The sequence below is a fragment of the Gopherus evgoodei genome, chromosome 8 (genome assembly GCF_007399415.2).
Source record: "Gopherus evgoodei ecotype Sinaloan lineage chromosome 8, rGopEvg1_v1.p, whole genome shotgun sequence".
Classification (NCBI taxonomy): domain Eukaryota; kingdom Metazoa; phylum Chordata; order Testudines; family Testudinidae; genus Gopherus; species Gopherus evgoodei.
This window is the reverse complement of record NC_044329.1, coordinates 68,758,527-68,786,108: the sequence shown is the minus strand read 5'-3', so window position 1 is coordinate 68,786,108 and position 27,582 is coordinate 68,758,527. Positions and strand designations below refer to the sequence as shown.

General features: G+C 38.4%; 1 protein-coding gene across 6 annotated transcripts in view; it reads right to left on the bottom strand.

The window, feature by feature from the left end:
• Positions 1-205: 205 nt before the first annotated feature.
• Positions 206-27,582, bottom strand: part of PTPRC (protein tyrosine phosphatase receptor type C) — a 106,737-nt gene continuing 79,360 nt past the window's right edge. For all 6 annotated transcript variants that reach the window (XM_030572395.1, XM_030572397.1, XM_030572399.1 and 3 more), the window contains 20 exons: positions 27,375-27,568; positions 22,217-22,277; positions 18,880-18,988; positions 17,668-17,702; positions 15,590-15,699; positions 14,692-14,782; positions 14,496-14,572; positions 14,187-14,223; positions 13,614-13,711; positions 12,056-12,181; positions 9,269-9,426; positions 8,699-8,834; positions 7,841-7,990; positions 6,562-6,652; positions 6,077-6,210; positions 4,763-4,897; positions 4,308-4,430; positions 3,568-3,746; positions 2,369-2,504; positions 206-1,526 (listed from right to left, as the gene is read on the bottom strand). In XM_030572395.1, the coding sequence (XP_030428255.1) occupies positions 1,245-1,526; positions 2,369-2,504; positions 3,568-3,746; positions 4,308-4,430; positions 4,763-4,897; positions 6,077-6,210; positions 6,562-6,652; positions 7,841-7,990; positions 8,699-8,834; positions 9,269-9,426; positions 12,056-12,181; positions 13,614-13,711; positions 14,187-14,223; positions 14,496-14,572; positions 14,692-14,782; positions 15,590-15,699; positions 17,668-17,702; positions 18,880-18,988; positions 22,217-22,277; positions 27,375-27,568 (2,462 nt within the window). In that variant the 3' untranslated portion in view covers positions 206-1,244. The remainder of the gene's footprint in view (positions 1,527-2,368; positions 2,505-3,567; positions 3,747-4,307; positions 4,431-4,762; positions 4,898-6,076; positions 6,211-6,561; positions 6,653-7,840; positions 7,991-8,698; positions 8,835-9,268; positions 9,427-12,055; positions 12,182-13,613; positions 13,712-14,186; positions 14,224-14,495; positions 14,573-14,691; positions 14,783-15,589; positions 15,700-17,667; positions 17,703-18,879; positions 18,989-22,216; positions 22,278-27,374; positions 27,569-27,582) is intronic.

The following is a 27,582-nucleotide window of genomic DNA, read 5'->3' as shown; positions in this document are numbered from 1 at the left end:
GATTTAGTAATATCGATTTTAGGGTTACTCCTTTCGTTTAGCTGGAGTACAGAAATCGATTTTAAGACCCCTTAAAATCGATTTTAAGTGCCTTGTAGTGTGGACGGTTACAGCGTTAAATCGATTTAATGCTGTTTAAATCGATTTAACGCTGTAGTGTGGACCTGGCCATAGAGTTTTACATATTTCAGAATAATTCCCACTGTGCAATTTATTAATTGTCTTTTTTATTTGGCTTTAAAAGATTAGGCTGAAATCCACTAAGGCAATAGTAAAATAATCCAAACTGTAACATACAAATCATCACATAATATGAAACTACTAAATAAAATCAGCAATGTGCTAGTAGCATGTACTATTACTAGCATAGTATTTTGGAAATAGGTATGACACTTTTGCAGAAGCTCTCTCTTTAAATTAGAAAAAAATAGCACAAGAAGCAGTTGTGGTAACACATGGGATCTCAAGTGGCCAAATATCAATTCAATTAACTACCAAAGTTTCTCCAATCAGTCAATACTCCAAGTTCTGGACTTTCTTCTTTCAAATATTGAAACCTTAGATGAATTTGTGTGGAGCAATGAGGACATCTTGAGGCCAGTTAGAAAAATGCAAAGCTTACAGTCCTAGATTGGTAAGGATGTGGGGGACCAGTTAATTACTCAGCTTGTATAAATCCCCATAGACTTCAATGGATCTGTAAGATATGGCCCAGATATGGCTTTGCTGTTCTGCAAAGCACCTGCAAAGCAAGCACAACCCTAACTAAAGTCAATAGGAATTGCATTTCTGAAATTCAGGCCATACTCCTTAGCCACTAAGTCAATTTAAAGATAGTAAGACAATAATTACTTACAAAAAAACTCATATTTGCCATACTTCTAACTTTATATTTATGACTGTACATTATTAGAGATTCCGGTCCTGGCTACTTACTTTCTTATAACAAAAAATAAGATTGAAAAAAGGTAGCATGACTTTTCTTTCCACTCCTGAATACCAGACCATAATGAAAATCAGCATTACAATATACAGATTTGTAAAAAGATCAAAAATAATTCAAATAATTTGAAAGGAATAAAATGCAAATCTACACAGAAATTAAATTTTCACAGTGCATTACATTATCCACAAATTTCAAGTATTCTTTCCATATCGTACCTCTGAAAAATTAACTCAAGATCAAATCTCTACTACCTATTCTGTTTAAGATGCCTTTGTATATCCAAATTTCATATATTTTTCTATGCACTCTCAGTTAAAACTGGAGTCTTGGGTCCATTTGAAGAGCTTTCTGTTCCCTGAGTGCCATCTGCAGATTTGGAATCTTCACGCACTTCCATATTCATATTGGCCTCTGACTCCAGTGAAGTGATATCGATAGTAATCAAATTAGCCTCCTGATTTGTTTTATCTGCTTCAATGTCAATTTCAACTGTATCTTCCTGCTTGCTGTTTTTCTTTACTTGTCCATTCTGTGCAGGGTAGATGCTGCTAATAGTATCATACAGGAACTGGTATTGTTCCTAAAACAAAAAAGAAAGGATTAGTGTGGATGAAATGCCATGTGATTGAGCCAGGATGGCTGATTTTTTTTTTTGTCTTAAGTGTTGACAATGCGAATCTTTCCATCTTACTGAAACATTCAGCATAAGGTGGTCTCTATGGCTACTGGCCCACAGGAAGTTGAAGCACCTCCCTGCTATGCTCAATTCGGAGTTTTTGGTGACACGGCACTGAGGGCATCCCTAATTCCAGGTAGATCAGGTACTAGGTCACTATCTATAATCACCTCAGTCCCAAGGCAGTTTCGCAGAATCCATCCCTCTTGATTCACATGTCAAAAGTGTGTTTTAAAGAGAATGAAGCAGGTGGATTAAGTGTATGGTAGTGTCTACTGTTCAGTTCTCTAATAAACCACAGCAGAGTTAGCAAATCTAGATGATTTAGATGGATTGTCAGAGAGAAGAATGCATATTGCATGCAGCAGGAAAGCAGCTTCTTCTGTGCACTCTTCAGAAAATAAGGAGGGCATTTTCTAACCTGCCTAAGGCAGTTAGGCATCCAACTCCCGTGGAATTCAGTGGAAGATGTGCTCCTAAATCCCGTAAATATTAATGGTTTACAAACAACATGTACTGTTGACCTTTTCAGTTTCAAGAAACTGATTATTATAGCTGTGGATAGGCTGCAGACTAGTTCCTTCTTATCACCAATAGCTAATTCACAACTGCTGATGAATAATTACGCATGAGATAATTACAATACGTTTCCTATGCAGAAACAATGCCAGTGGTTATTAGAATGTTTATGACTAAAGATAAGCAAATCTATTGCCTTGTTTGGTTAACTCACAGGATTTACTTACAAAAGTGGAGACCATTCCTAGCCTGGCACGTCGAAGAGACTTCACAACTTGGAAGACATCTATCACATCTTCTGTTTCTGCACTTTCCAAGAGAGTCAACAAGGCGCAAAATACACCAGTTTGTTCGGATCCATCACTAGAAGATACACATTATTGGAATTCAAAAATCAGTACAATTTATCACAAGCAGTTAGGTTTATTTTAAAGATTATTGTACTGACAACAATCACAAAGATTCCTATCTCTGAAATATTTCTAACTGGAATGAGATTATAGTAACCAAGAGTACCGTTAAGATACAAAGAGGACATCCAATTTTTACTGTGCTACATTATAGCTAGCCCTTATGTAGCCATTCAATTGTGAGGGTGGCTGGGGGGAAGGCAGCCTATTCTCCCTTTTTTGTAGCTCGGTAAGGATCAACCAGATTTAGCTCCTGCCCTTGGGGACTACAGGGCTACTATCATAATGGTCTCTCAGTGGTGAATGATGCTTACTAGTGGGTAGGGAGTAAGTGTAACCATAACTCTTCCTTTCCCATCCCACCCCCAATATGCTCTCAGTGGCCAGAATTGCTGATTTGTCTTACAAGATGAGTAAACTGCCCCCCAGTGCAACACAGAGCCCTGAAGAGGCATTATGCCACTGCACTGGTGCTTCACGTCACTCCCAACTCAGGACACATAAGACTCGGACCATACTGATGTTAACAGCTAGCCATGTGCGAGGTTTAATGGCCAGCAAAGGAACCAGGTCCATATATACTAGGTTTGGTGAAATTTACACCTCCCTGAACAAGGCTGGCCTTTCCAGCTGGTGGGTGCATCCCTATAAGCCACTGTGAGCTTCACTAGGACCCCTGCCAACAAAATGTTGGAAGAATGTGCTGAGCGGACCTTTCTCTGGTCATGGCTTTGTACCAGCCAGCACATCTACTTTTTAGATAGTTCTTGCCTTCTGCCCAAACCATGTCTCAATGGAGGGGAGGTTGTGGCCACTTTGCAATGTTGCATGATACACAGGTGAAAGGTCTGCAATGGGAGCCCTCTGCTGGGAGAAGCTGTCATACACTGTAGGGTGAATTTAGTCTCCGGGCTTTACGAAAGCTTAGAAGCAACAGTAAGAATTATGAAACTGCTATTGCCAAATATAACCAAACTGTAGAAATGCACTAAAATATCTATAGCACCCAGACCCACCGGCAGTGAATGACAATTGGAACACTACGGCTGCATCTGATGTCCTCAGTGACACATTTAGCTGCAAGTTTTTGTTTGAGGTTCAGAATCATGGTGACTAAGTCTTTGGGATTTTCAGGAAGGTCCAAGCTATTCCACTTGTGGTACTGGTACATATACACATTTCGAGTTTCTTTCCTCTAAAAACAGAGATTAACATATAGTAAATTCAAAGGATAACATAATGATCCACATTATATTTATTCCACGTTAATTTAAAAAAAAACCCTGATAATCACTTAGGACTAGACTGACTTGAACTATGCCTGCGAAGTGTGACAACATTGTGGGTACTCAGACCTTGTGCACCCACTACTATCCATTTAGGAAGTAGATTGGGCCTGGGTGGAGACTTGACTGAATTACCTCACAGTGTGTCATAACTTGCTGTGGGACCAGGCCAGCAATAAATTACTGTCCACTGGAGACAGAGAAGAGCAAGGTGGGAGCTGTGCCTCAGGGAGGTCTCTATTCCTCATTTTACTTATGTCTGACTTTGTAATTCAATGGTGACTGTAAATCACATTTTAATGGCTATTAAAATGTTTAAAGGAAGGAACTAATAAAACATCAGCTAGCAAAACACAAACGTTTGTTCTTGTCTTTTGGTTGTTCCTTATTTTGTTTGCCCTTTACAAAAGACTAAGTTTAAAATAGAAGAACAAGTGTAAAATTCCCGTCTGTGATTTTTTATCCTTTACCTTCACATGTGTTACATCAAATGAGCGTATGGTGTAGCTAGAAGACAGGTTGACATCTTTCATTTCAACTTCTATACCTTCATATGTTTGCTTTCCTTCTCCCCAGTATTGTGCACAGAGTTGCTAGAAATGAAGTATAAATCAGTCCTTATCTTTATCATTATGTCTGCTTTTCTTTCCAAATCAATTTAAAGGATGCATATATTCTATAACTATTCAGTTTCATTTTATCATAAAATACATCACTGATGAACTTTCAGCACAATTTAAAATATAAGGATGGAATAAATCCTATGAGAAAACAAAATAGTTGATAGGTTGAGTCATTTTCTGACAGAGTCACATTTTTGGTTTGGAAATTAGAATTTCATTGCAATTTAGAGATTGGAATTCTGTTCTTTTCTCTTCTGAAGAGTATTGTATCATATACTTTACTTTGAAGATGACAAACTAACCTGATCTCCATCTTTCAGCTCCGTCAACATAACAATTACTTTGACTTTTCTTTGAAAGATCATTTGCCAGAAATCATTGATCGTTTCTGGTAGTGGCCCTTGAGTTGCAATCATTTCTTTTGGACCCCAGTAGCCCTAAAAACAGACCATTTGAACATGTGATTTATTTTTACTAATTCATTTGAAAGGCAGTTGTCATATGTAAAGAAGTATTTACCATCTAAAGGGAGTTTGGTAGCCTACATGAAATGAGTTAATGTCTCAGCATAGTTTCTAGAGGACAAGTATCCATTTTAAAAAACCATCATCACAACTGGCAATAGTTCACAGTGTCACCAGAAAGGATAAAAATTTGTGGGCACATGACTGACTCTGCATAACTAGCAGTCCTTTATCCAGGCCAAAGTTGAGACACATTTGTACAGCTCTGTGGGAAAGCTTAGACTGCCAATATCTGAGGCAGAATGTATTTTGGGGTTAAAAAGAAGGTTTACCACAGTTGGTATTAGAAACTGGATATTGAGTGACGACTCTAGCAACATCATAGAGTAGCTAAGCAAGTCAATGCAGACTAACATTGTATCTATTAGTAAACTGATACAGTATTTACAATCAGTAGATATGCTAGCTGTATTTTTGTCTACAGAGTTCAGACAAATCCCATTCATTGCATAATCTTATAATCAGTTAGATCTGTTAGTGTCCAACAAAGGCCCTCCAAAGATGGTATCTTTTGTGACTGGGACACTAAAAGCTTGCTTTTCAATGCTGGCCTCTGTTTTAACTAGGCCAACTTTGTACCCACAAAAAACTATATAAAATTGACTGTAAGGGAAATTAATATATATAACTACTTGTGTGTACCTGGAATTCACATAGGTGGAAGTCTACCCATATATGTGCTGGCAAAAATATAGGTGGCACTGAAAAGCCTAGCTGAAAGTCAAGTTTTAAAAGAAACTACAAAAGATAATTATTTTACCATCACTCTGTTTATTGCAACATTCACTAGACTTAGGGCTATTATGATTGAAGTATTTAACTCTTTGAGGCTGTATAGATTAGGACAGTGTAAGGTAAGAACTCTGTCTTTCTCCCATGGGACAGCCAATATTACAAGATCTTTGTGATTCAGTCTATAAATGAACATCCAAATAAAGTGCCAGATCTTGATTGTCTTACTCCCATAACTAGTACCATGCTAACGAAGCCAATAGGACTACTGGAGAAAGTAAGATGAGCAGAAATTGGCACATAGGGACTATCAGCGGAAAGCATATTAGATACAAGTAGTTTTATCCTCTGAATACATACAGTTATGAATGATGCATTTATGTATCTGCTTGCTTCCTCACAATCACTGTCCTCATCAGATGATTCCTCTGAATCATGTTCACTCTCTTTGCTTTTCTCCTCTTCATGTTTAATTGGTACTCTGTTAAAGTCATCTGGAAAAAAAAAGGGTCACAACAATAGCTTCTATTGGTAGGAGGAAAGCAACCATCTCCCTTCTTAGTTTTGTTACAATGGAAAGGGAATGTAGAAAAAGTGCAGTTATTCTGCAGTTATGCAATGGCACAGAGGCAAGAGGCAGCAGACATGCCACAATGGTCGTTTGGAAAAATAAATCAAGGACTCCTCACAGCTTATATTGTAATAAATCATTCACTTCCTAAATTTTCTGCGGTGGAGTACATAGCAATATGGCAATTTACTGTCCTGTTTTATCCGTAATCTTTTGTAAGAAGCCTTCATACAATTAGAACAAACTGACAGCAGACATCATCGCAAACACTTACATGGAATCATTTTGGAATTACGGTTTTTACTTTTATTTTCCTGTCGATTGCCAGTGTTCTGTGTCCGCCATCCCCTGTAGGATGGTAGCCTCTAAGGAAAGAAAGCATACAAGGTCACACCATGTGCTAAACAATGGTTTGCCAGCTTCATAAAACTGTGATACTCTCAAAGACCCATCTCCTCTCTTAATATCTCAGTCCCCTACTGCTTCATTTCATTCCATGGAAGTGCCTGGACCACAATTTATGAATCCTTGAACCTATCATGTGCAGTACCATAAGAAATCATGCAGATAGGAAACAATTTAAAAAGATTGAACTGCTGTATTTTATGAACAATGTTAACAAAAAGGGAACAAAATTGCTATTTCTTTAAGACATTTCACCACTTTAAAAGTTTTTCCAGGAACACAAAGTTAATGTATTAAGTTTATTATTGTACTGCCAGAGTATATATGCCACACAAAATACATCTGTATAGTGATCTACCAACTATGGTACCCACTTTTCGTGGGCATCATAAGCAAACTGATTTTTTGTCAAATACATGGATCGCTAGTGGTAATTTGCACCCTCACATCCACATTGGCACAAAGACATTATTGTTACAAATAAATTGATAACCCTAGATTCAATTTTTTAAAACATTTTTCATCTCTCTAAGATCCTGATCCTACAAGCTATTCTACTCAGGCAGTTGCTTGTTCTGCATCCATGTGGAAAAGCTTGCCGGATTGGAGCCTAAATCTTTAATTTTATACACACTCCTGGTTCAGCCACAGGAAATTATATACTTGTCCATTATATTTTGTCTCTAGTGTCTCAGAAGGAAAAAGAAATAAAGCTATCGAACCCTAAGGGGAAAAACTGGAGGAAAAAAAAGAATTACTGTATGTTTTCAATAAGATAAAAATAATTAAAAATACAAAATATTGATTTACTATCAGAAAAACTGGAACTGGTAATACTCAGTATGAATATTCCAGGGGCCAGATTTTTGTAAAATGGCCTAGCTCAGCTGAAGACAATGTCACTATGCCCATTTAGACCAGATGAATATCTGGCCCCATCCCCATTCCCCAGCAACCAAATATTGGATCTAATTCTGCCACCCTCACTTTGAGCAGTTCCTTAATCTGTTGATTTCATTTAAAATGACCAATTTAGTTGGCAGAATTTGACTCCGAATTATTGGCTTATTTAAAACTACCGCATGTCACTTTTTTGTTTAAAATCAGAACAGAGAGTCGAATAAAACAGAATGCATTATTGTATTTACCTGGAATTCTGCTTCCAGCAGAGATGGGTCACTGGGAGGATCTCTTTTCTTTAGATTATTAAGGTAGGTGTGCAGTTCAGAGAGAGTGACCTCTGTTTCACCAAACTGATTGTATTCCACCAGTGCTTGATGGATCAGGATGTACTGTGACTAGTGTTCCCCAATTTAAGGACGAGGGGATTTCAAAAATTGGAAATAATAATTAGAAAGATTTTTCAAATTGCTCTTGCTATCTAAAACATATAATAATATTCATGTATTCTTATTACTGTTGCTATATTAAATTGGCAGTAGATCCAGCTATTGCTATGTCAATTAAATGCAGTTGGCAGTGTTAGTGCAACATTTAGTGCTTTTGATCAAAGGTGCAATATAAATAAAATGTAACGTAACTCAGGCTGTACAACTGAAAATCTGGGGTGTGGTTTTCCAAAACACCCACCTAAGTTAAGAGCTCAGGTCCCATCAGTCATTTTCAATGGAACCTGTGCTTCTAAGTACTTCTGAAAATCCCACACTAAAGAAAAAAATAGTGAATATGCATAGTTAACCTTGCCCAAAAATGTCCATATTTTGGTGCCAAAAGAGATCAGGCTTCTATATATTTTTGTCCCTTTTTTTTGGTTGCAATTCTAAATTTTTTTTAAATGGTTGAAATGTCAAAGTTTGGAAAATGCTGACCAGTCCTGCTTCATAGATGGCTTTCCTCCCCCTGGTCTTTCATAGTTTTATATTTCCCTAGACAATGGCAATGGAAGATCATGGCCAGATTAGTTTCACCCAGGCTGAGCTAGCTGGGCACGGCTTTCCCTGAGGGAGATTAATAAATGGAACAAAGCAGCGAGCTCTAGAACATACCTCCACTTGAACCATTAGGCATCGCTGTCGACGGAGCTTTACAACATAGCCATAAACATCCACTCTGCCTTCCACCTCCAGCCCCTCCAGCATAGCATCGATAGCAATATAGGTTCCAGTACGTCCAACACCAGCACTGACAAGGACAAGGTGATAGTTATTGAGAGAGGAGGATGAATGCCAGTCATGTTCTGCAAGTTGATGCAAAGCAGTGCAAAGAGTGTGGCTTATAATAAATTAATCCACAATTCAGAAGTCTGTTAAACTTACATTTTAAATATCTTTTAAATAAATAAGGACAATATTTTCAAACTAAATAAGTGTCTGCTTTTTTAAAGTTGCAAGCATCCTCAGGTCCCATTGACCTGAATAGGAGTTGTAGGCTTTTTATTACCTTTGAAAATCAGGCCTCTTATTTAGGTCTGTAAATATGGATTAGGTGCCCTACTTTAAAGCAACCAACTTTGAAAATTTTGGTCTAAGCAACTATTGCTAACCTTCCCTGACTTGTTTTTCTTGGTAGCTCTGGCTAGAATTTGTTTACTATTAGAGAGTTTCTGTAATATTTACCTGCAATGAATCACTACTGGGCCACTAAAAAAGTTGCTTAAAGCATTAACTCTGCGACGTAATTTGAGGAGAAGATGAGGATCTTCAGGCACTCCATGGTCTGGCCAGCTAGTGAACTGAATGTGAGTCACATCTCTCCCAGGTGTCTTCTCCTTTCTCTAGACAACGTGGAATTGTTTCATTAGCACCACACCAAAATGAAATGTAAATATACAAAGTATAGAATAAAGCAGAAAAATAGGTACAGCAGGAATCTAGTATTGCAACAGCGATTCCAGACACTGTACAGTCACATATTCTTTCCAAGGTTTCAGAAGTTGGAACATTTTCCAATTTTAATAACAAAAAAGTGGTTAAAAATAAGAGCCATACATGCGGAACATGTGATAACTTGAAGAAAGACTATAATGACAATCCACTAAGGTGAAGTCCAGTATTATCATCATAAGGATACTTTATTTTGTGATTATGTAGAATGTACCATGTGTTCTCCACTGTACTTGTACATCATTTAGGAAGTTACCATAAAGGTCTATGTGCTGCCAAGTGTATTTGTTGGTTATTTTGTCATCTGTATTTTTAACTACCTGCTAAGGTCACACAGACCCACAGAGGAATGAAGGAAGTCTAAAAACAGCAACTCAGAATAGAAGTGGGGCTGTCAAACCTGTGACAATCACTGAGGCTGCTCATGATTTCTAAGTCACTGTATTCAAGGCTTAAGGCATACCAGGTCCCATAGGGTCACAGACCCTGCTTTAATGTGCTGTTGCCAGGATCAGGGAGAAGGGAAAACACATTTTGGTAGCTGGGGAACTATGACTGTGAATCCAAATAAGAAAAAAAATTACAATGGGGTGCACTTCACCATTGACTACATGATGGAGATGAATCACAATGACTAAACAACAACATACATCTTGACTGTTTCCATTCTCTTGTTGTGAATGGAGAGTGGTGACAGAGATCTAACAGCAGAAGAACAATAAAACCTGTATTATTGTCTCTCAGGAAGCATTCTGCAGTCAGCAGACTATACCATCATTGTGGCAGTCTGAATATACCATGTGACATGTTCTCACCTTGTGCTTGGTTAGATATTAACCTGAAGCCAGGCCTGTTTAGGATGTAATATACTGAAATTGAATTCTCTCACCCAGGCAAAGTGCTAGGAAGCTACCACTGATTCATAACTGTATGCTTATCTTACACGCAAGCAATACTCTGCACTCTGACTAGCTGATATTTAATTTATACAATGACCATCTGCTTATTCCCCGATACCTATTCAGTAGGTGAATCTCCAAATAGGGTTGCCAATTTTGGTTGGCTGTATTCCTGGACATGACATAATCTTTAATTTAAAGATTAATTTTTAATTCCTGGAGATTCCAGAATAATCCTGGAGGGCTGGCAATCCTAAGGCAACTGACTGAGAGTCCCAGGTAGCCAATCAGAGCATAGAATTTGCATAATTATTGTACGGTTGCTCCTACTAGGTTATGAGCTTTAATAAAATGTGATTGGAAGTTTCATAAGGGTTCCTGAGTTGTTGCTTTTTTCTCCATTCTTAGCCTACATAAAAATCAACTGATATTTTACAGTACTTTGAATGATAATCAGCCATGACAGCAGTCACAAGGTATTTAATTTTAATTTTTTTGTTAATATGATCTTACAGCCAAGCAAGCAAGCACCAAACAAATTGATACATGACAAAAATTAATTCATATTACTTCTGATCTGCAACACTGTAGCTATTGTAATTTGGAGTCTCTCCTATGCATGATGCCATAGAGTTTTATTAACACTTAAGGGGCTTGGTATGGCCACCTTACTCACAGTAAGTGGTAACTATCTTAGGCTTAGTGGGACTAGTCCCAGAGTAAGCTTCTACTCCATGTGAGGAAAGGTAGCAGAACTGGAGCCTAAAGATGAAAACATGGGAGCAAGATGGGTCTGGGAGGGTGCTATACTATTTATGTTTCAAGATGACCTGAACCTCCAGCACATTCAGTCCTTAAATCTAACACAACAAACAATAAATGGTGCCCTGACTAACATGCTATGTATCCCCACTGAAATAAAGTTGCAAGGAATAAAAGGGGAAAATGTATCCCTAAAGAGTAAATTCTACACTCAGTTACACTCTAGGAACTAGTGGTGCTTCACTTGTATAACTGAGATTGGGAATTGGCCAAAAAATCTTGAAAACCCCATATTGACCCCTCATAGCTCTAAATCACGGAAGTTTATAAATACAATAGAGGTTATCGTAAACTGTAATTGTCCCCATACAGTTCAGACAAGGACAGGCAATACGGTTCTAAGAGCCACATTTCTGAGTGAATTTACTAGGGGGAAATAATATTCAATGTGGTGGTCTCAGTGTTAATTTAAACATATATTATTCTATGTTCATAAACCAATAACAAGTTTTCCTAATTTAAAAGGGGTAAATCTCTAACAAAACAACAGTATATTGCATACAATTTATCCAGCCTTGTCAGTTGGCTTATAGAACAGAAAGTTACTGGTGTTTCTGTTGAGAATACCGGGCCCACGGTAAAGAGGGAAATCCTAGCGATGAGATAAGTTTCTAATTCATATTTGCCCTATGACATTATACACCATCTACTAGGTATTCTCTCAAGCTCTATGTTGCTTGGTAGAAACAGGGGAAAAGACTAACTGTCACTGTTGTTCTGGAAGAATCTCTGATAATAGTCTTTTATACCAACTATACAGACCAATTCAAATTATTCTCACATTAATAAGCCAACTCACATTTGTAATATGCAGTTTCTGAATAATGTAGTCAGGACATGTTTTACTTTCATTGCTCTTCACAACAATGTCCCCAAAAGTTTCAGTGCTATTCTCCGTTGTCGGCCAGTATTGAGCACATTTGTTCTATGAAAATACAAAGTTAATGGATTAGAAGCAGGATATCAAAGTGACAGTGAAATTAGGTTCTGAAGAAAGCTTGAAATAAAATAAAATCAATACTAGATAAAATACATAACCAATACTTCAGTACCATTTCAGTTTCTGATAAATACTGTAGTTTGTCCCTTAAAGAGATTACCACTGCTTTAGTTAAACATTTAAAAACCCAAAGATCCAGATTCTGGCCTTATGCACAAAGCCTGAAGGGATTTACATAGAGAACAAGATGGGAAGGAATCCTATCCTCCAACCTAACTGTATGGGCAAAACAGCTGCACAGTCCATGCACAATCATTGACTGCCTGAAGGCTACAGTAGAGATTGCAGCTCAGTCTGTGACTCTTACTTATATTTCTAGTCAGTGAATATACATAGCTGCAGATGCAATAGTCATGCACCATCGACTCTCACAATTCATGCCCAAATGCCCTTCCACTCCTGTTGGCAGTGTGCCTATACTGCAAACATGTATGCTGCCAGCCAACTTTTTTCCTTAAAACAATCAGAATATCAATACTCCCATCTGCATCTGAAACATGTGGTCCTACCAGGGTGGTGAGCACTCTCCTAATCACTGCTTCCACTGTAGGAACTAGTGGTGCTTCACTGGTATAACTGAGATTGGGAATTGGCCTAAAAATCTGGGAAACTCCAAGTCTGGTTTCAGAAGTAGGAAAAGGAGGGCTAGGGTGACCAGACAGTAAGTGTGAAAAATCAGGGTGGGGGGTAATTGGAGCCTATATAAGAAAAAGACCTAAAAATCGGGACTGTCTCTATGAAATAGGGACATCTGGTCACCCAAAGGAGTGCAGAAAACAAAATGGCAGAGAACTGTGGAGGCAATGTCAAGACATTAGGACAGGATGCTGGGGGAAGAGGAGGAAAGTCCCAAATACAAAATATCCCACTTTTCTCTAAGAGTTGTGACAGGTCTGCAAGGGTGGGAGAGAGGGAGAGAGATTTTAGTGCAGCTCAGCAAATTCTAATTCAGGGAGTTTGAGGCAAGTTATACTCTCTAGAAGAAGGGTATCTGCAAGAAGATGGAATGTAGCTCCCTATTCCTTAGGGCAGTGCGTCAGATGATATTATTGAGAATGCTGCTGATCAAATATTCTAAAAGGCAGAACCACGCAGGCTTGTTAATGTTATTCAGTTTCGGAGATTCTATCACAAATAGAGAGTAAAAACAAGAATGAACAAGGATTCAAAAGAAATACTTGAATGCAGAGAAAACATTTAAAGGAAAAAAGAACAGCATAATTCACCACAGCAGAGCAACCTCCTGGATACTGCAGTGTGTGTGTGTGTGTGTGTGTGTGTGTGTGTGTGTGTGTGTGTGTGTGTGTGTGTGTGTGTGTGTGTGTGTGTGAGAGAGAGAGAGAGATATCACACTCACCCTATTATTTTCTTCACAGCGAGTCACCATAACAATAATTGTTGCCTTGTGTTCCCAGATCATTCTCCAGAAATCATCAGTGGTCTCATCCTTGGGGCCTAGCAGATAATGTATTTGATAAGAGATCCCTTCCCAAAAATTAGGAAACACAGAAAGACTAGAACATAGTTACTATACCTATTATGGCTCAGAAGCCATCCAAAGGTCATGCAATACTAGCCATAGACTGAATGACTTAATTATGATTCCACCATCTTAGTCTACATACTTTTAAAACTTTATTGGTGTGTGGCTGAGGACAAAAATTCTCCAGTGTAAAAATAAAGCAAATACTTATAGCCAATATGTATGAAGTATAATTTGAAAAAAGTCTATTCTGCAGTCCTCAAATTCCCTTCTTTGGTTGGTCATAACTCCCCAAACCCAAACAGTCAAGCACTGCTTTATTTATTAAATTCCACATATGCTGGCCATCCAATTTTTGTTTAAATATATTAATACCGTTTGACTCCACCACTTTGATTACAGAATAATTGGGTGAAGAATTAAATAAAAAATAAAGTAAAAATTTACCTTGTGCAGCAATGTATTTCCTTGGTTCTTTGAAACCCTATTTTAAAAATATGTATCATTACTAATCATTTAAAGATAGCAGATGAAGATTGTAAAAAGATTTGTCACTTCAGAAATCTACGTATTTAACATGCACAATAATATGGACACCAATCCAACAGTACCAAACACAGCATAAAGACAGAACTAAAGAAGTGGAAACAATCAGTTCAAGAAGAGTCAATCAAATGCATTTGTTGCCTGAAATGGGACACATATAAACCATTTTTCATTTGTCTATCAAAAATTTTACTGAGAGAAGTCACTCACATCGATATGGCTTGCATTTATATAGTCTGATCCTGGGTCTCCATCCATCTCTGAGAGTTCAACTCGGTTATAATCATCTGTTTAGATAATTTAAAACAAAGTAATAGAATCATTAACCAAGTTGCCTCAATATATTGATGTAAGCGAATACCATGAAGTATTTACAGAATGTATGGAATTCACATTCAGTACTTACAAGGGAGAATATCAATGTAACGGTTTTTGTTTTGGTTGTAGTTTTTGCGTGCTTCCTTTATTGAGAACTTAGAGAAAACTCTGGGAATGCTCTGTAAAATATAATGCTTCTTTTATTCATGAAACACATTTTAGATAACTTCAACTGGCAACAAAATTCACATACTTGTTAATTAGTTCTTAATGACAGTTGGAAGATAACATTCTGTTATTCACAATATTATGATTCATGCTGATTAGCTTTTGAACAAATATTAAGGTATATAAAGATTAATATATTTTTTCATATAATCAAAAGATGCTTCTCTCTCCCTCAAAAGACTAATAAAAAAGCTCCATGTTGGATTCTAGTCTGAACAGAAATGAATAAAACTGCTCTGAAATGCAGCATGAAGGGGCCTTGGTTCTTGACTGGGGCTTCTATAAACTACCACAAAACAAACAAACAAACAAATAATAAAAATACACTTCTAACTTCAACTCATAAAAGTAAAATCTTTAGAAACTGAGGGGTTCTAAAGCCCACAGCAGTTATGACCACCTTGGCTCAGCTTAAGGTTGTGTCTACACTTTGAGCTGGGGGTGTAATTCCGAGCTTGAAAAGACATACCAGTGCTAGCTCTGATCAGCTAGCGCACTAAAAATAGAATGTAGCACTACAAGCGGCTAGATGTCCTGAGTACATACTCATCTGAGATGGTAGGCATATATTGGCTCTGCCTGATTCAGAGCATGTCTCTCAGATAAGTGCCTTATTCACCAGCCTGCTGGTACATCTGAGATGTAGGCGAACATAAAACAAAAGGGGTTGGTTATTGAACGTGACAGATTCTTTTTAATGGCATGTTCCATAATATCTGGGTCTGGGATTTGTGTTATATTTCTGACTAGGCACAAACCTGAAATTCATCAAGGAAAAGTCTTCCTTCATCAGCAATCTTTCTCTTGTAGGTTTCCAACAACATTTCTGCAGGAATTGGCTCTACATTCATCAGTTGTTTTTCATCATCTTTAAATATACAGACATATATTTGATATTTATTTGTATTGGTTTTAAAAATGTACATAAAATCTCACTAAATACATTTATTAAACAGTAAGATTAGCTAACAAGAACAGGAACCTTCAATCAAAATAAGCCATATATGTTTATAGCACCAAGTCCCACCCCTTCATATGTGAGTAAACAGAGCCCCCAAAGCAATTGAACTTCTCCAGAGTGGGACATATCAAAGAAACACTGCACGCAGGGACTATGTCCATTTCTGGGCACTGCACTTTAGGAAAGATGTGGAAAACTGGAGAGAGTCCAGAGGAGAACAACAAAAATAATAATAGATCTAGACAATCTGATCTATAAGGAAAGGCTAAAAAACTGGGTAGATTTAGTTTCGAGATAAGAAGATGGAGGGGAGACTTGATAATAGTCTTCAAATATATTAAGGGAATTTTTAAAAGCCAGTTGGACAAATATCTGTCAGGTATGGTCTAGCTTTACTTGGTCCTGCCACAGTGCAGGTGGCTGAACTTGATGATTTTCTGAGGTCACTCTCAGCCCTACATTTCTATTATTCTAAGACTTCTGCACCTCCTGTGGGTAGAGAAGTAGCATGCTGAAAGCACAGAGGTGACTTGGCAAAGTGGTGAATGTGTGGCCAGTAAGGCCATAGCAACATCTGAACCTGGCATGAGACACTTCAACCTAAACAGGGACAATAGTTAGATTGTGCTGCCACTTACATTTGAGTAATAATTAACCATTTATTAGCTGTAATAAATTATATTACTGTGTTATGCACAGTAACAGTAAGCATTACACTAATGTCAGAAACTAATGTGAAAATCATTCAGTCTTCCCTGAGTTATTATCGTTAATTACAATGTTAAGTCCTTATGCATTTTTATTCCAATTTAAATTAAATGTTTTTGGTATTCCATACAGAAACAGGACAAATGGATACAACTGTGAACTTCCAATTAATATGATTAATTTTATAACCAGAAATAAGTTTATATTCTTTCAATATGTCCACAGAAAAGTGGATTCTGTTTTTTTTAATCAATAATAAAATAATATCAGTTGCACAGAAAACAGCAAAATGTGTACAGTGGGAATTCCAGTGTAATGTCTCCATATTATTGCTTCTCTACGAGAAATTACTCAGGGTGCTAAACCTGAAGGAAACAGGAAGAGCAAGGAGGGTACAAAAATGGGCAAAGTTATCCTTTGTAAATTAAAAAATGGAACTGAAACCATTAGTTCATGCAAGAAATTTTCCCAAATTTATTACAGATAATCCCAGTTAACACAGTCAAACTACTTTTCATCATCTAATGAGAACAGCTTCCCATAGTAACTGGAGCAATCTCCTAACATATCTGTTTTTAAACTCTGACTCTGGTATAAAAACTGTTTGTTCCCAGTGAATTAATTTGAGATTAGTTGGTACTGTCAAACCAATCACTGATTCTTCTTTTCCCATTTTTCAGGGGGATAAGGAATTGCTGGTACGCTCAGGGAGTGCAAGGTACTAGGCATAGTGCATCCAGAAAGGCATTTATAATTAAGTACAGATTTAAGGCACCTCTTGTTTATATTCAATTTTTGGATCATGTAAAGGTCTACTTGGGGTGAGTTCACTTCAGAGATGAATCTCAAGAGGTATTCTGAAGCCCCTTTCTATATTCTGTTATGGCCATTATTTAAGATACAGAAATAGTTTTACTGTCAAGATAATAAATATAAATATTAGATTTTCCAAGTTTTGTCAACATTTAATAAAGTTGCAATCATTCACTTAAATAACATGCATAGAATATTCACTGACCTCTACCTTTGGCCTGAGCAAGGTTTGATTGTGTTAATATCTAATAGCTAATTTGTGTAAATTAATTAGACTTTGGCCATCTAATATATAGATGGCTATGAGCTGGAATAAGACATTTGGCTAATATCTTATACGGAAAATGTACTTACCCCTCTTAACAAGCACCACATCTTCACCTGAATTGCTGTAAAAAGCAGGAGTGTTTGTTAAGGCTTTGACTAATGTGATATATGTATGACAATGAGTTAAAGGATACAATTAATTAAATAAAGGTAGAGTCTTATAGGACTTTGGGGAGTGGGGAAGAATGCAGAGAGATCTTCAAACCAGGTTAAAATCCCTTTATGGCACTTTGTTGCCTGATAGAGGCAGTCAGGGATTCCTATATTATATGGGAGTCCTCTAGTGGTCCCAGAATCAGAGGAGGTGGAAGAGCAAATTATAACTACACTTGGCTCCCCATCTTTAGCCAAGCTGAACATGAGCTTGGCACAGCTGAGGACTGAGACCTCAGTTTTAGAAGACTACTGCCATTTCATAAGTGGTGCTCTAGCCAGTGCCCTCTGCTTTGCCATTACGTATCTGAGGTCAAACTTCTGCATGAAACCCCAGATCCCTTAACACAGTGCTGAAATCTTCTGTTTTAGCACAGATCTGGAAGAAAAGTCTGTAGAGCACCTTGATCACTGTGCACACTAAAGAAAGCCAGATACAATCTAATGTTCATATGAAAACAAAAAAGAAACATTAGATATTTATTTCTTGTGGTTTGGCAAGAATTCTGCTTATAGAAAACCTTTATAGATTCATAGATTTAGAGACCAGAAGGAATCATTAGATTATTTAGTCTGACCATCTGGATAACAGGGGTCACAGAATTGAATCCAGTTACTCCTATAGTGAGCCCAGTAACTTGTGTTTGATGAATCAAGAGTTATTCATTTTTATTCAAGGGTATTCTAACAGAGTTAATGTGCTGGCTCGATGAGTTGCCTTCCTGACACAGGGAGAGAATGAAGCTGTTTGTACCAGCTGAACCAACAGTAGAACGGGGGCAGCCTTTGAGCACATTTATTTGTGAATTATCTGACCAGCTCTTCGGTAACTTGAACAACATTAAATCATAGATATTCTGTTCTCTTATTTCAGATTCTTATATTGTGCCTGCTACCATGCAAGCCACTAAAAATATCCATTATTTAGTTTTTCTTGGTTTTTTTTAAAGGCAGAGGTATTTCTTTTTCAAATATCAAATGAAATAACTAAGCCATATATTTAAAACATCATCACTTTGTTTTATAAAACCTTCAAAATGTTTTTTCTACTTCTAAAACAAGGAGATGGAGGAGGGAGAAACTTACCTTAATTTCTCTCTATGGAGATCATAGATTTTATACAGAACAATAAGTAAGGCAATTGATGTCACAATAATCAAGAATGCCAGGAATATAATCAGGGCTTGAGAATTGTCTATTAACAAAAACCAGAGTGTGAGTATATTAATAAGTTATTTTGAACAAACAATTAGAATTAGCATAACAATTTTACTCATATTATATTTGTGTGTATTCACATGCATTTAGAAGGTCTGGTTGGAATTTGAAATATATTTGTATGAAATATAATTTTGTTTTGTATTGTTTTATGAAAAAAGTTCTAAATAAAAAAATCCTGCTGGATAGAGGGGCGGGAAAAGGGAAAAAATCTGAAGAACAAAATACTTTTTTAATAAAAATATTCATTTTGTTTTGTAATTTTTCATCTAAAAACAAAACAAGTTGACCAAAATGAAAAATTTCCATTAAAAACTACATTTTTGTCCAATAGCTATTTTATATTGAGAAAAAATGCTGCACATTTTTTTAAATTGACTAGCTCTAGTGTTTATGTCTTTCATAAGCATATTTCCCTGGACATATTCCCTGTGACAGCTTGATGCTTTGCATTCCCAGAATAGCACAAAAGAGCCTTAGCAGAACTAAGAATCTGGCCATCTATCCTTTTCTTCTGATAATGATTTCCTCTCAACTGTTCCTGTCCTGGCATGAATCCTACCCTCTTTAAATACACACTTTTTATCTCTGAAACACATCTAATCTTCCACCTCCTCCACTCTAATTCCCCACTGCATTTCATCTTTGGGATGTCCCATTGTTAATGCCAGTCTTCGACATTTTATTTCCACAAACTGTCATATAGATACTTAGAGGACATTACAAGTGAAATGGTGCTTTTTTGGACATAGGAAAAACCTGTAAGAGTTCTTAACATGATCCATCTTGGCTAACATGAATACATTGAATAATTAGTGCTTTAATTAGTCTAACAGAACTGGGTTCAATTACAAAAGGTTCAGTTCTTTAGTGTAGACAAGACCATAGAGTCTTGGCCATATTCCAACTTGAGTAATTGCATTCTACCTACCTAAATTCCCACCAAAATTTCATTTGTATAAACTATTCTTCAGTTACTTACCTAATAAAAATGGTGATGGATCTGAGACAAAGCCCCAGATTCAAATACACCTGAATTTTGCGGAATTTTGGATCCAGAGCTGAATTTTGTATCTTGAATCTAACTCTAAATAAAATGGTAGTGTAATACTGGTGGTATAGGATAGCTTCTGCATTCCATCAAATAGGTAGACCGTGATCCCACACTGTATAAGCCAATAAATCATTTTACATTAACTCAATTGGTTTTCTCTGCAAAGAATAAATAAACCTCTACCTCGATATAACGCTGTCCTCAGGAACCAAAAAATCTTACTACTTTATAGGTGAAACCGCATTATATCGAACTTGCTTTGATCTCCCGGAGTGTGCAGCCCTGCCCCCTCCGGAGAGCTGCTTTACTGAGTTATATTGGAATTTGTGTTACATCGGGTTGCATTATACAGGTATAGAGGTGTAATGCTGTGATGAAGTGGGGGATTTTCTTATCTTTTTGTGGTTTTCCAATGGTTTGCATGCAGAAGGAGTGGGACTCAGTCTCTGGTTATTACTGGTTTAACGAGGTGAGGAGAGAGGGAGTTCATTGTTACAGAGGACCGGAAAGAGAACTTGGGACCCCAGCTATTGGCCTGGAGGATGGATACCCCAGCGACTGGTGACCCGACGACCCAGAGACCCAGCTCGGGAGTCGCAGCCAGTTCTGGCCAGTGGGAGGACAATGGACTAAAATGAGAGGACCCCAGTGGCTTAACCAGCCGGTTCCAACCAGAGGAGGGTGGAGAGGAGAGGAGGCCCAGACGACCCTGTTTACCTGGAAAGAAGACAATGGACAGAGGTGGGGCCTGGGGCTGGTGATCTCAGATGCCCAGCTGGGAAGCAGGGGGGTTAGGGGCTGGAGAGAGGAAGCAGGTCGGGGGCCGATCGGGATGCAAGAAAGAAGACGGGGAATGTGCTGTGCTGAGGGAGGTCAGGCCTAAGGGTCAGGGAGTTTCCTGTGCTGTGTTCAATGCTCAATAAACCCTTCTGTTTTATGCTGGCTGAGAGTCACTCCAGTCTAGAGAACAGGTTTGTATCATCCCCTTCAGGGGGTGGAGGCCCCGGGGGTCCAGAATGAGTGGACTCACCGAGGGGCCCACGGCAGAGACAGACATGCTAAGGCTCAGAGAAGTGTGGCTCCAGGAGGTGGAAGGGCCAACCCTGAGAGATAGTGGATCCCCAAGAAAGGCTGTCTCACTGAAAGGGGCACCACCCACAGACCGCACAGGGCCATGAGTGGGCACAATCTGTGAGTCCGTGACAAATTTATATATAAAAATAATTTGCATTGTGCTGTAAGACCTGTGGCAAAATGGCCGATGTTGGTATGGTGGGTCCCAAGCTTTTCTTGGCAGGGAAGTTAGGATGCCACCCCTTGCCCCTGCTCTTGCAGCTCCAAGGGCCCTGCTAGTGGCCCAGGAAGGTGGTAGAAGAGGGAAGCAGGGAAGGGATCTGGGTTTGCTTCTCTCTCTGAGCCCCAGTGTGCTCTCAGCTCCTGCAGGTTTCTTACCCTCTTCCTCTTTGGGTAGAGTTACCCTCGGTCCTTAAATTTAGTAGGGGGAGGGAGTCTCCCTGTCCTGCTGGGGCAGCGTTCCCCTTCCTCTGGTTCTCTGGTGTTTCAATTGTCAGCAACACACCCCCAAACTCCAGTCCTCTTTCCTTCCTCGCACCCCCATCTGCTGGGGTGGGGGGTAATTAGGCTCCTGGCAGAGCATTAATTGACTACAGGTGCTTCAATTAACCTGTAGCAACCCTCCCTAGTCTACAGGGAACCATGCTTTAATTAGCCTAGGGCTTATATATCTCCCCTCTCCCACTGCTCTTGGCCCTGCTGTATCACAGACCATAGTATCTGATCCTGTTACGAGATGAGTACCTCTTTTATGGTGCTGAGGGCCCTTGACTCATTAAACTCAAAAGGAGTTAGGGAAATGGTTCTACTGTACTGGTGTTTTTCATCATGATGTTTTAAAAATAAGCTGAGTCTTGCATGCATTCATTAATAAGTTAGACTAAGTCTTTTGCAAATATTTATTCACCTGATTAGTCAATGCAACTTTTTATGTGACAAAGGAGTACTCATGTAAATATTGGAATTATGACAATAGCAGAATTTAAAAAGCACACTAACATTGTATGCCATCTCAATGACACTTAAACAAGTCTGTACATAAAAATGTTAACTAGTCCAATGAAAATATTTACTTACATTTTGTCGTTATTTGCTCTTTGACAGATTCCCCTCTATATTGTCCATTGTGCAGATAAATCTGAATTGCAGTAAATGAAGATATTCATCATGTTAATTTGTACTAAACAAAAGTGCATCCAGAAAATTAAAATATTGATTTTCAAATAGCTATGCACTAGCTGAGGATCTGTTCCATGTCTTTTTTCAGCTCTTAAATATGGCTGCTACTAAATTGAAGAAGTGCATTGCAAGACAAACTATTAAAAATAACCTTTTTGGTGATATATCAATAGCATTTAGGCTACAAAGTCTCTGGAAAAAATCAGTTAGAAATAATTAATCATAATGAGAGTGCATCTTGCATGGATATATTTTTTATTTTGAAAGATGATGTGCAGTATGGAATAGAACATTATAGTTTATATGGTTATTCGGTAAATATGACAAGTACATTTTATAAAATGGATCATTATGCAATAAATAGTGTAATATTTTAATGCAGTTTTATATATACAAAGTACGCAATGTCAAAAGCAATCTGGAATCTCTTCATGTGTTCTTAAAGAAAATTCCAGAAGTGTAATTTCCATATAGGATTCATAGTGTAAAATTTTCTGCATACACACAATTTCTCTTATATTTATACACCAAGTTAAAATGCAATATGTGCATCTAATTTCCAAATACTATATCTTTCTACATTTCCTTTTGTTTATGCATTTTCTGATTTTAAGGCATTCTTATGCAATATAATATTTGTTAAATGTAGCCTTTAGTTTTTCAAAATATAATTGGTTTTAACTAAAACTATAGCGTCTCCAAACAAATAATCTCAAAGCACTTTATAAACATTATTGATTAATTTAGGCTCATGCCATCCCTAGGAATTAGGCACTCAATCTTATACAGGTCTTTCGCATCTTACGCTGGGGTTACGTTCCGCAGTCAGCACGTAAAGCAAGAACTGCGTATAGTCAAAATGACCCTTGAAAATCCCTTAAATTACCCATAAAGTATGCAAAATATAATTTACAGTATTTTTAATAACATAACAGAGAGACAGAAGAAAGAATAAAAAATGAAAACAGTACAGTGCAGTACTGAACAGTCACGAGTCTTGTACTGTACACACTCCAATGATTAGTCTTCCTGTTCCCCTAACAACACTATTATTGGGTCATCAGGGCTTGGTGTCAATCCAGGAGACAATAGGCCAGGCTTGGGTGGCAGAAAGCGAGTCGTAGACAAAGTGGTTGGCTCTGGTTCAGCTTGAGAAGTTGATTGTGTAGGCTTTGCTGCTGCTGGTTGTTTTTTCTTTAAAAACATAGTGATTGGCAACTGTTGCTGTTATCTCTTGAGCTTCTCAAACATTTCTTGGTATAGTCTCAAATCAGCCGTAATACTGTGTGTGATTTTGAGGCGTCGTTCCATAGAGTGATCGTATTCAGAAATTAAAATCATTCAAGTGTTTCGCTGCTTGGAACACTTCAGAAAATGTATGAAGATTCCAAGTTGCTGGCTCTTCCTGTTCATCATCATCTTTGTCTTCTCTAGATGATTTTATCAGTTCCTCTAACTCTTCATTAGTCAATGTTTCTCTATGGCCCTCAATTAATTCCTTAATTTCTTCCTCGAGGATGTCGACGAAGCCATCACCATCCACTTGCCTGGCCACCTGAACAATGAGTTGCACTTTATCAATGGCCGGGAAACCCTTAACATCACTCACACAGTCTTCCCATAGTTTTCGCCAACATGCATTGACTGTTTCAGGCCTGATTGCATCCATTGCCTGTTTCATTTAAGTGATGCAATCAGCAATGTTGAAGGACTTCCAGTACTCCATCATATTAACATTGGGATCAGCATCCATAGCAGTAAGTATCCATGAGAATGTAAGCCTAGTGTACGTGGCCTTGAAACAGCTAATGATGCCTTGGTCAAGAGGTTGGAGGATGGAGGTGGTATTGGAGGGGAGAAAGATGATTTCAACGTCGTTATGCACAAACCGGAGTACCGCAGGGTGGCCAGGAGCATTGTCTATGATCAGCAACATTTCAAAGTCAAGTTCTTTTTCTTCAAGGTACTGCTTGACCTCCAGAATGAAACACTTGTGGAACCAATCCAGAAATAATGCTGCCGTCACCTAAGCCTTTTTATTTGATTGCCAGAACACAGGCAGGAGATTTTTGTCCTTGCCTTTTAGGACACGGGGATTTGCAGCTCTGTAGAGCAAGCCTGGCTTTATTAAATGCCCAGCCGCATTGCCACAAAGCAACACAGTCACATGGTCTTTAGCTGCTTTGAAGCCATGGTCTTGTCTTTCTGATTTTGAAATGTAAGTGCGGGTGGGCATTTTTTTCCAGAAGAGCCCAGTCTCATCAGCATTAAAAACTTGTTCTGGAAGATAGCCCCTTTCCTCTATGATTTTTTTTAATTGTTCGGGGTAGGCTTTTGCTGCGTCCTTATTGGCAGATGCAGCTTCACCAGTAATCTGCACGTTTTTGAGGTTGAAGCGGTTCCTAAAACTTTTAAGCCAACCTTGGCTGGCTTTGAATTCCTTCTTAATCAGAAGGCTGTCCCTCTTCAGTGGGAGGTTTGAACAGCGCATAGATGCTAAGAGCCTTTTCTCGCAACATGTTGCCATTGATTCGCACACGTTTACGGTTCATGTCTTCCAACCATACGTTTAATGCCTTTTCAGTTTTCACTAAAGTCTTATCACGGACTTGACTCATCACCTTAGCAGTTACTGGAGCACTTGATGCCACAGCTTGACGAATTTCTGTCTCTTGAATCTTGGCGGCATGGATGCTAGATTCATTGTGGCCCTATTTACGGGCGCTACGCTGGCGATGGACATACCGTCTCTCAATAAGTCCAACACGGCCAGTTTTTCCTCCAGTGTTGGAACACATTGATGCTTCTTCAGTTGAGCACCAGATGAAGTAGGTGCCTTGCATTTAGGGGCCATGTTATACAGTACGAAAAATACATACTGTCTTTTTAAACAGTACAAACACAGTTGAGTCTCACTCAGCATGGTGAGATGCGCATAATATGAGAGGCACAGGGGGACTGAGTACTGTAGTGGGAACAGCAGATTCGCTTCTCCCATCTCACACTCACTCCAGGGCAGACACACTATTAAATTTTTTTTTTGCCAACTCTCCAGTGTTATTATAGGGGAGATCTTTATCACAGGCCTAAAGACACGCTGTTGCTATCAAGTCCCCCCCAAAAATATTATAGTGGGAACAGCAGATTCTCGTGCTTGTGGAATCGCCCATTTTTTGTTGTTGTTGTTTTTTCTTTCTCCTGACCGCGCAAAGCTGAAATTGTGCATGTTAAATGTGTGTAAGTTGCGACAGACCTGTAATGTGCTTAGCTTCCTCAGAAACTATTGATCTCAATGGGCACTGAGTGCTCAGCAAGGTACAGTATGTGACCTTAAGTAATCATTTTTCCCATTTCTCAGCTCTTCCCTGGAGTGTGGGGTGAAAGGCTTGAGGGTACCCCACAGGAAGGAATTCCCAAGTGCACCTTCCTGGGCTCTCAAAGGGGTTTTGCAATTGGGTGATGGCAGTATCTACCAATCCAAGGTCAGAAAAAAGCTGTAACCTTGGGAGTTTAATACAAGCCCAGAGTGGCCAGTATTAATTTTTAGAATTCTTTGGGCCCCCACCTTCTGCACTCAAAGTGCCAGACTGGAGAATTAGCATTGACAACAAGTATAGGCATTCTTATGTTCTTCTTTCTCTTGAGTAGAGCCAGAGTCAGAATCCTGTTGTTGCTACCTAGGAGACCCTTCTGACTTCATCAGTGAGGATCAGGCTGAATGGGCTAAATCATGGTCCCGTCTTCAGAAATCTCTCCAGAAGCAAAGCGAAGTCCTTGTGTAAACGAAGGTGGTGCAGGGGGAGTTGGCAAAAGGCCTGCACTCTGCTCTCATCATTAGGGCAATTTCAGGCCCTCTTGTTATTTTTTAGAGAATGTCTCTGAGTTCAAAGTATAAAATGAGTGAACAATCTCCAAACAGGAGATTAGCATCCACTGTCTAAAGCTGCCTTTCATTAGCAAGACAAAAGGAAGGCAGGAGAGGAATGAAGAAAAATGGGAAGATCCTGGTTCCAGAAAGAAACCAAATTCTGAGCCTCTTCCTAGGTACCTTCTTAGCTCAATTAGCCTATAGGAGCAGCTACCAGGGCCTGAAAATGCTCCGAGAAGTTGCAGATATAGTATACAGGCTTTATAAGAAGAGTGATAAATGCTGTAGAGATAAAATCCCAGGAGGGGATATCCATCCATGCTTATAGTGGAAGGGAGGAATATGGTGGAGGGAACTAGTGGGAGGCAGTCAGGAGAAAGAAAACTTTATCTGAGAGAAGATATGGAGGAAGATGGATGAAGGAAGATGGAGGAAGATGAATGTTTCTCTGGAAGGTGAGGGCTCAATGGAGAAGTGTGAAAAGCCTGTCTCAGGGTCTGGTACGGCTCAGGTCTGATGTTTTGACTGGGATCTGATCACTGAAGTCATCTTAATCAGCCCCAGAAAACAACAAATTTATGGAATAGACCTTGAGTATTCTCAAGAATCCACAGTGAAAAATTAGTAAAGAATCTAAAAGTATATGTTTGCTAAAGATTACCCACATAACCTAAATTCAGAGTTTAATTTGTGCTGGGGCTTGCTGAGGCTCCACTCTTGTACTTCTTTTCATGCTATGACACAGTCTCAGCACCTCTTTTGTCAGTGGCTTGCAAGATGTAACCTTGCATGTGAGGGGTGTGCAAAGTCATGCTGTGTGGAGGATGCCCTCGTTATTTCTTGAGCCCTGATGCCTCTTTCTTTACAAATCAAGCACTGCCTATGTTCTGACTCACCCACGTACCTTTCAGTCTCCTACCATTTTGATAATCATGAAAATTACATAAGTTGGATATTACAGTCTGAAATGTAAAATAACCAATGATGTGCAGTTGTGAATTGTCATCAGTAATCGTTACATTTAAAAATATTTAAAACTGTAAAATATTAATTCTACTAAGAAAAGAATGTACCACAAAGACTTTTTTGATAAAAACATGAAAAATGCAATAAAACAAAAAAAATTGCAGCTACCAATAATTTTGTGATACAATGAACTTTTTCTCTTCCTTTAAATATATATCTTACCTCAAAGTTGTATTGCTTCAGATAATAAAGATCTTCTTTTCGAAACTCACATGTGTCTTCTTTAGTTTCAGCCTTCCCCTCCCATACCAGTGTGAATGTTTTTTTTTCCCCATTTACAAAATCCTCTTTACATGTAATGAGGACAGCATTATTGTATATCCATTTTTTTTCTATATTTTTCACTTTAGTTGGTTCTGTTTATAAAAGA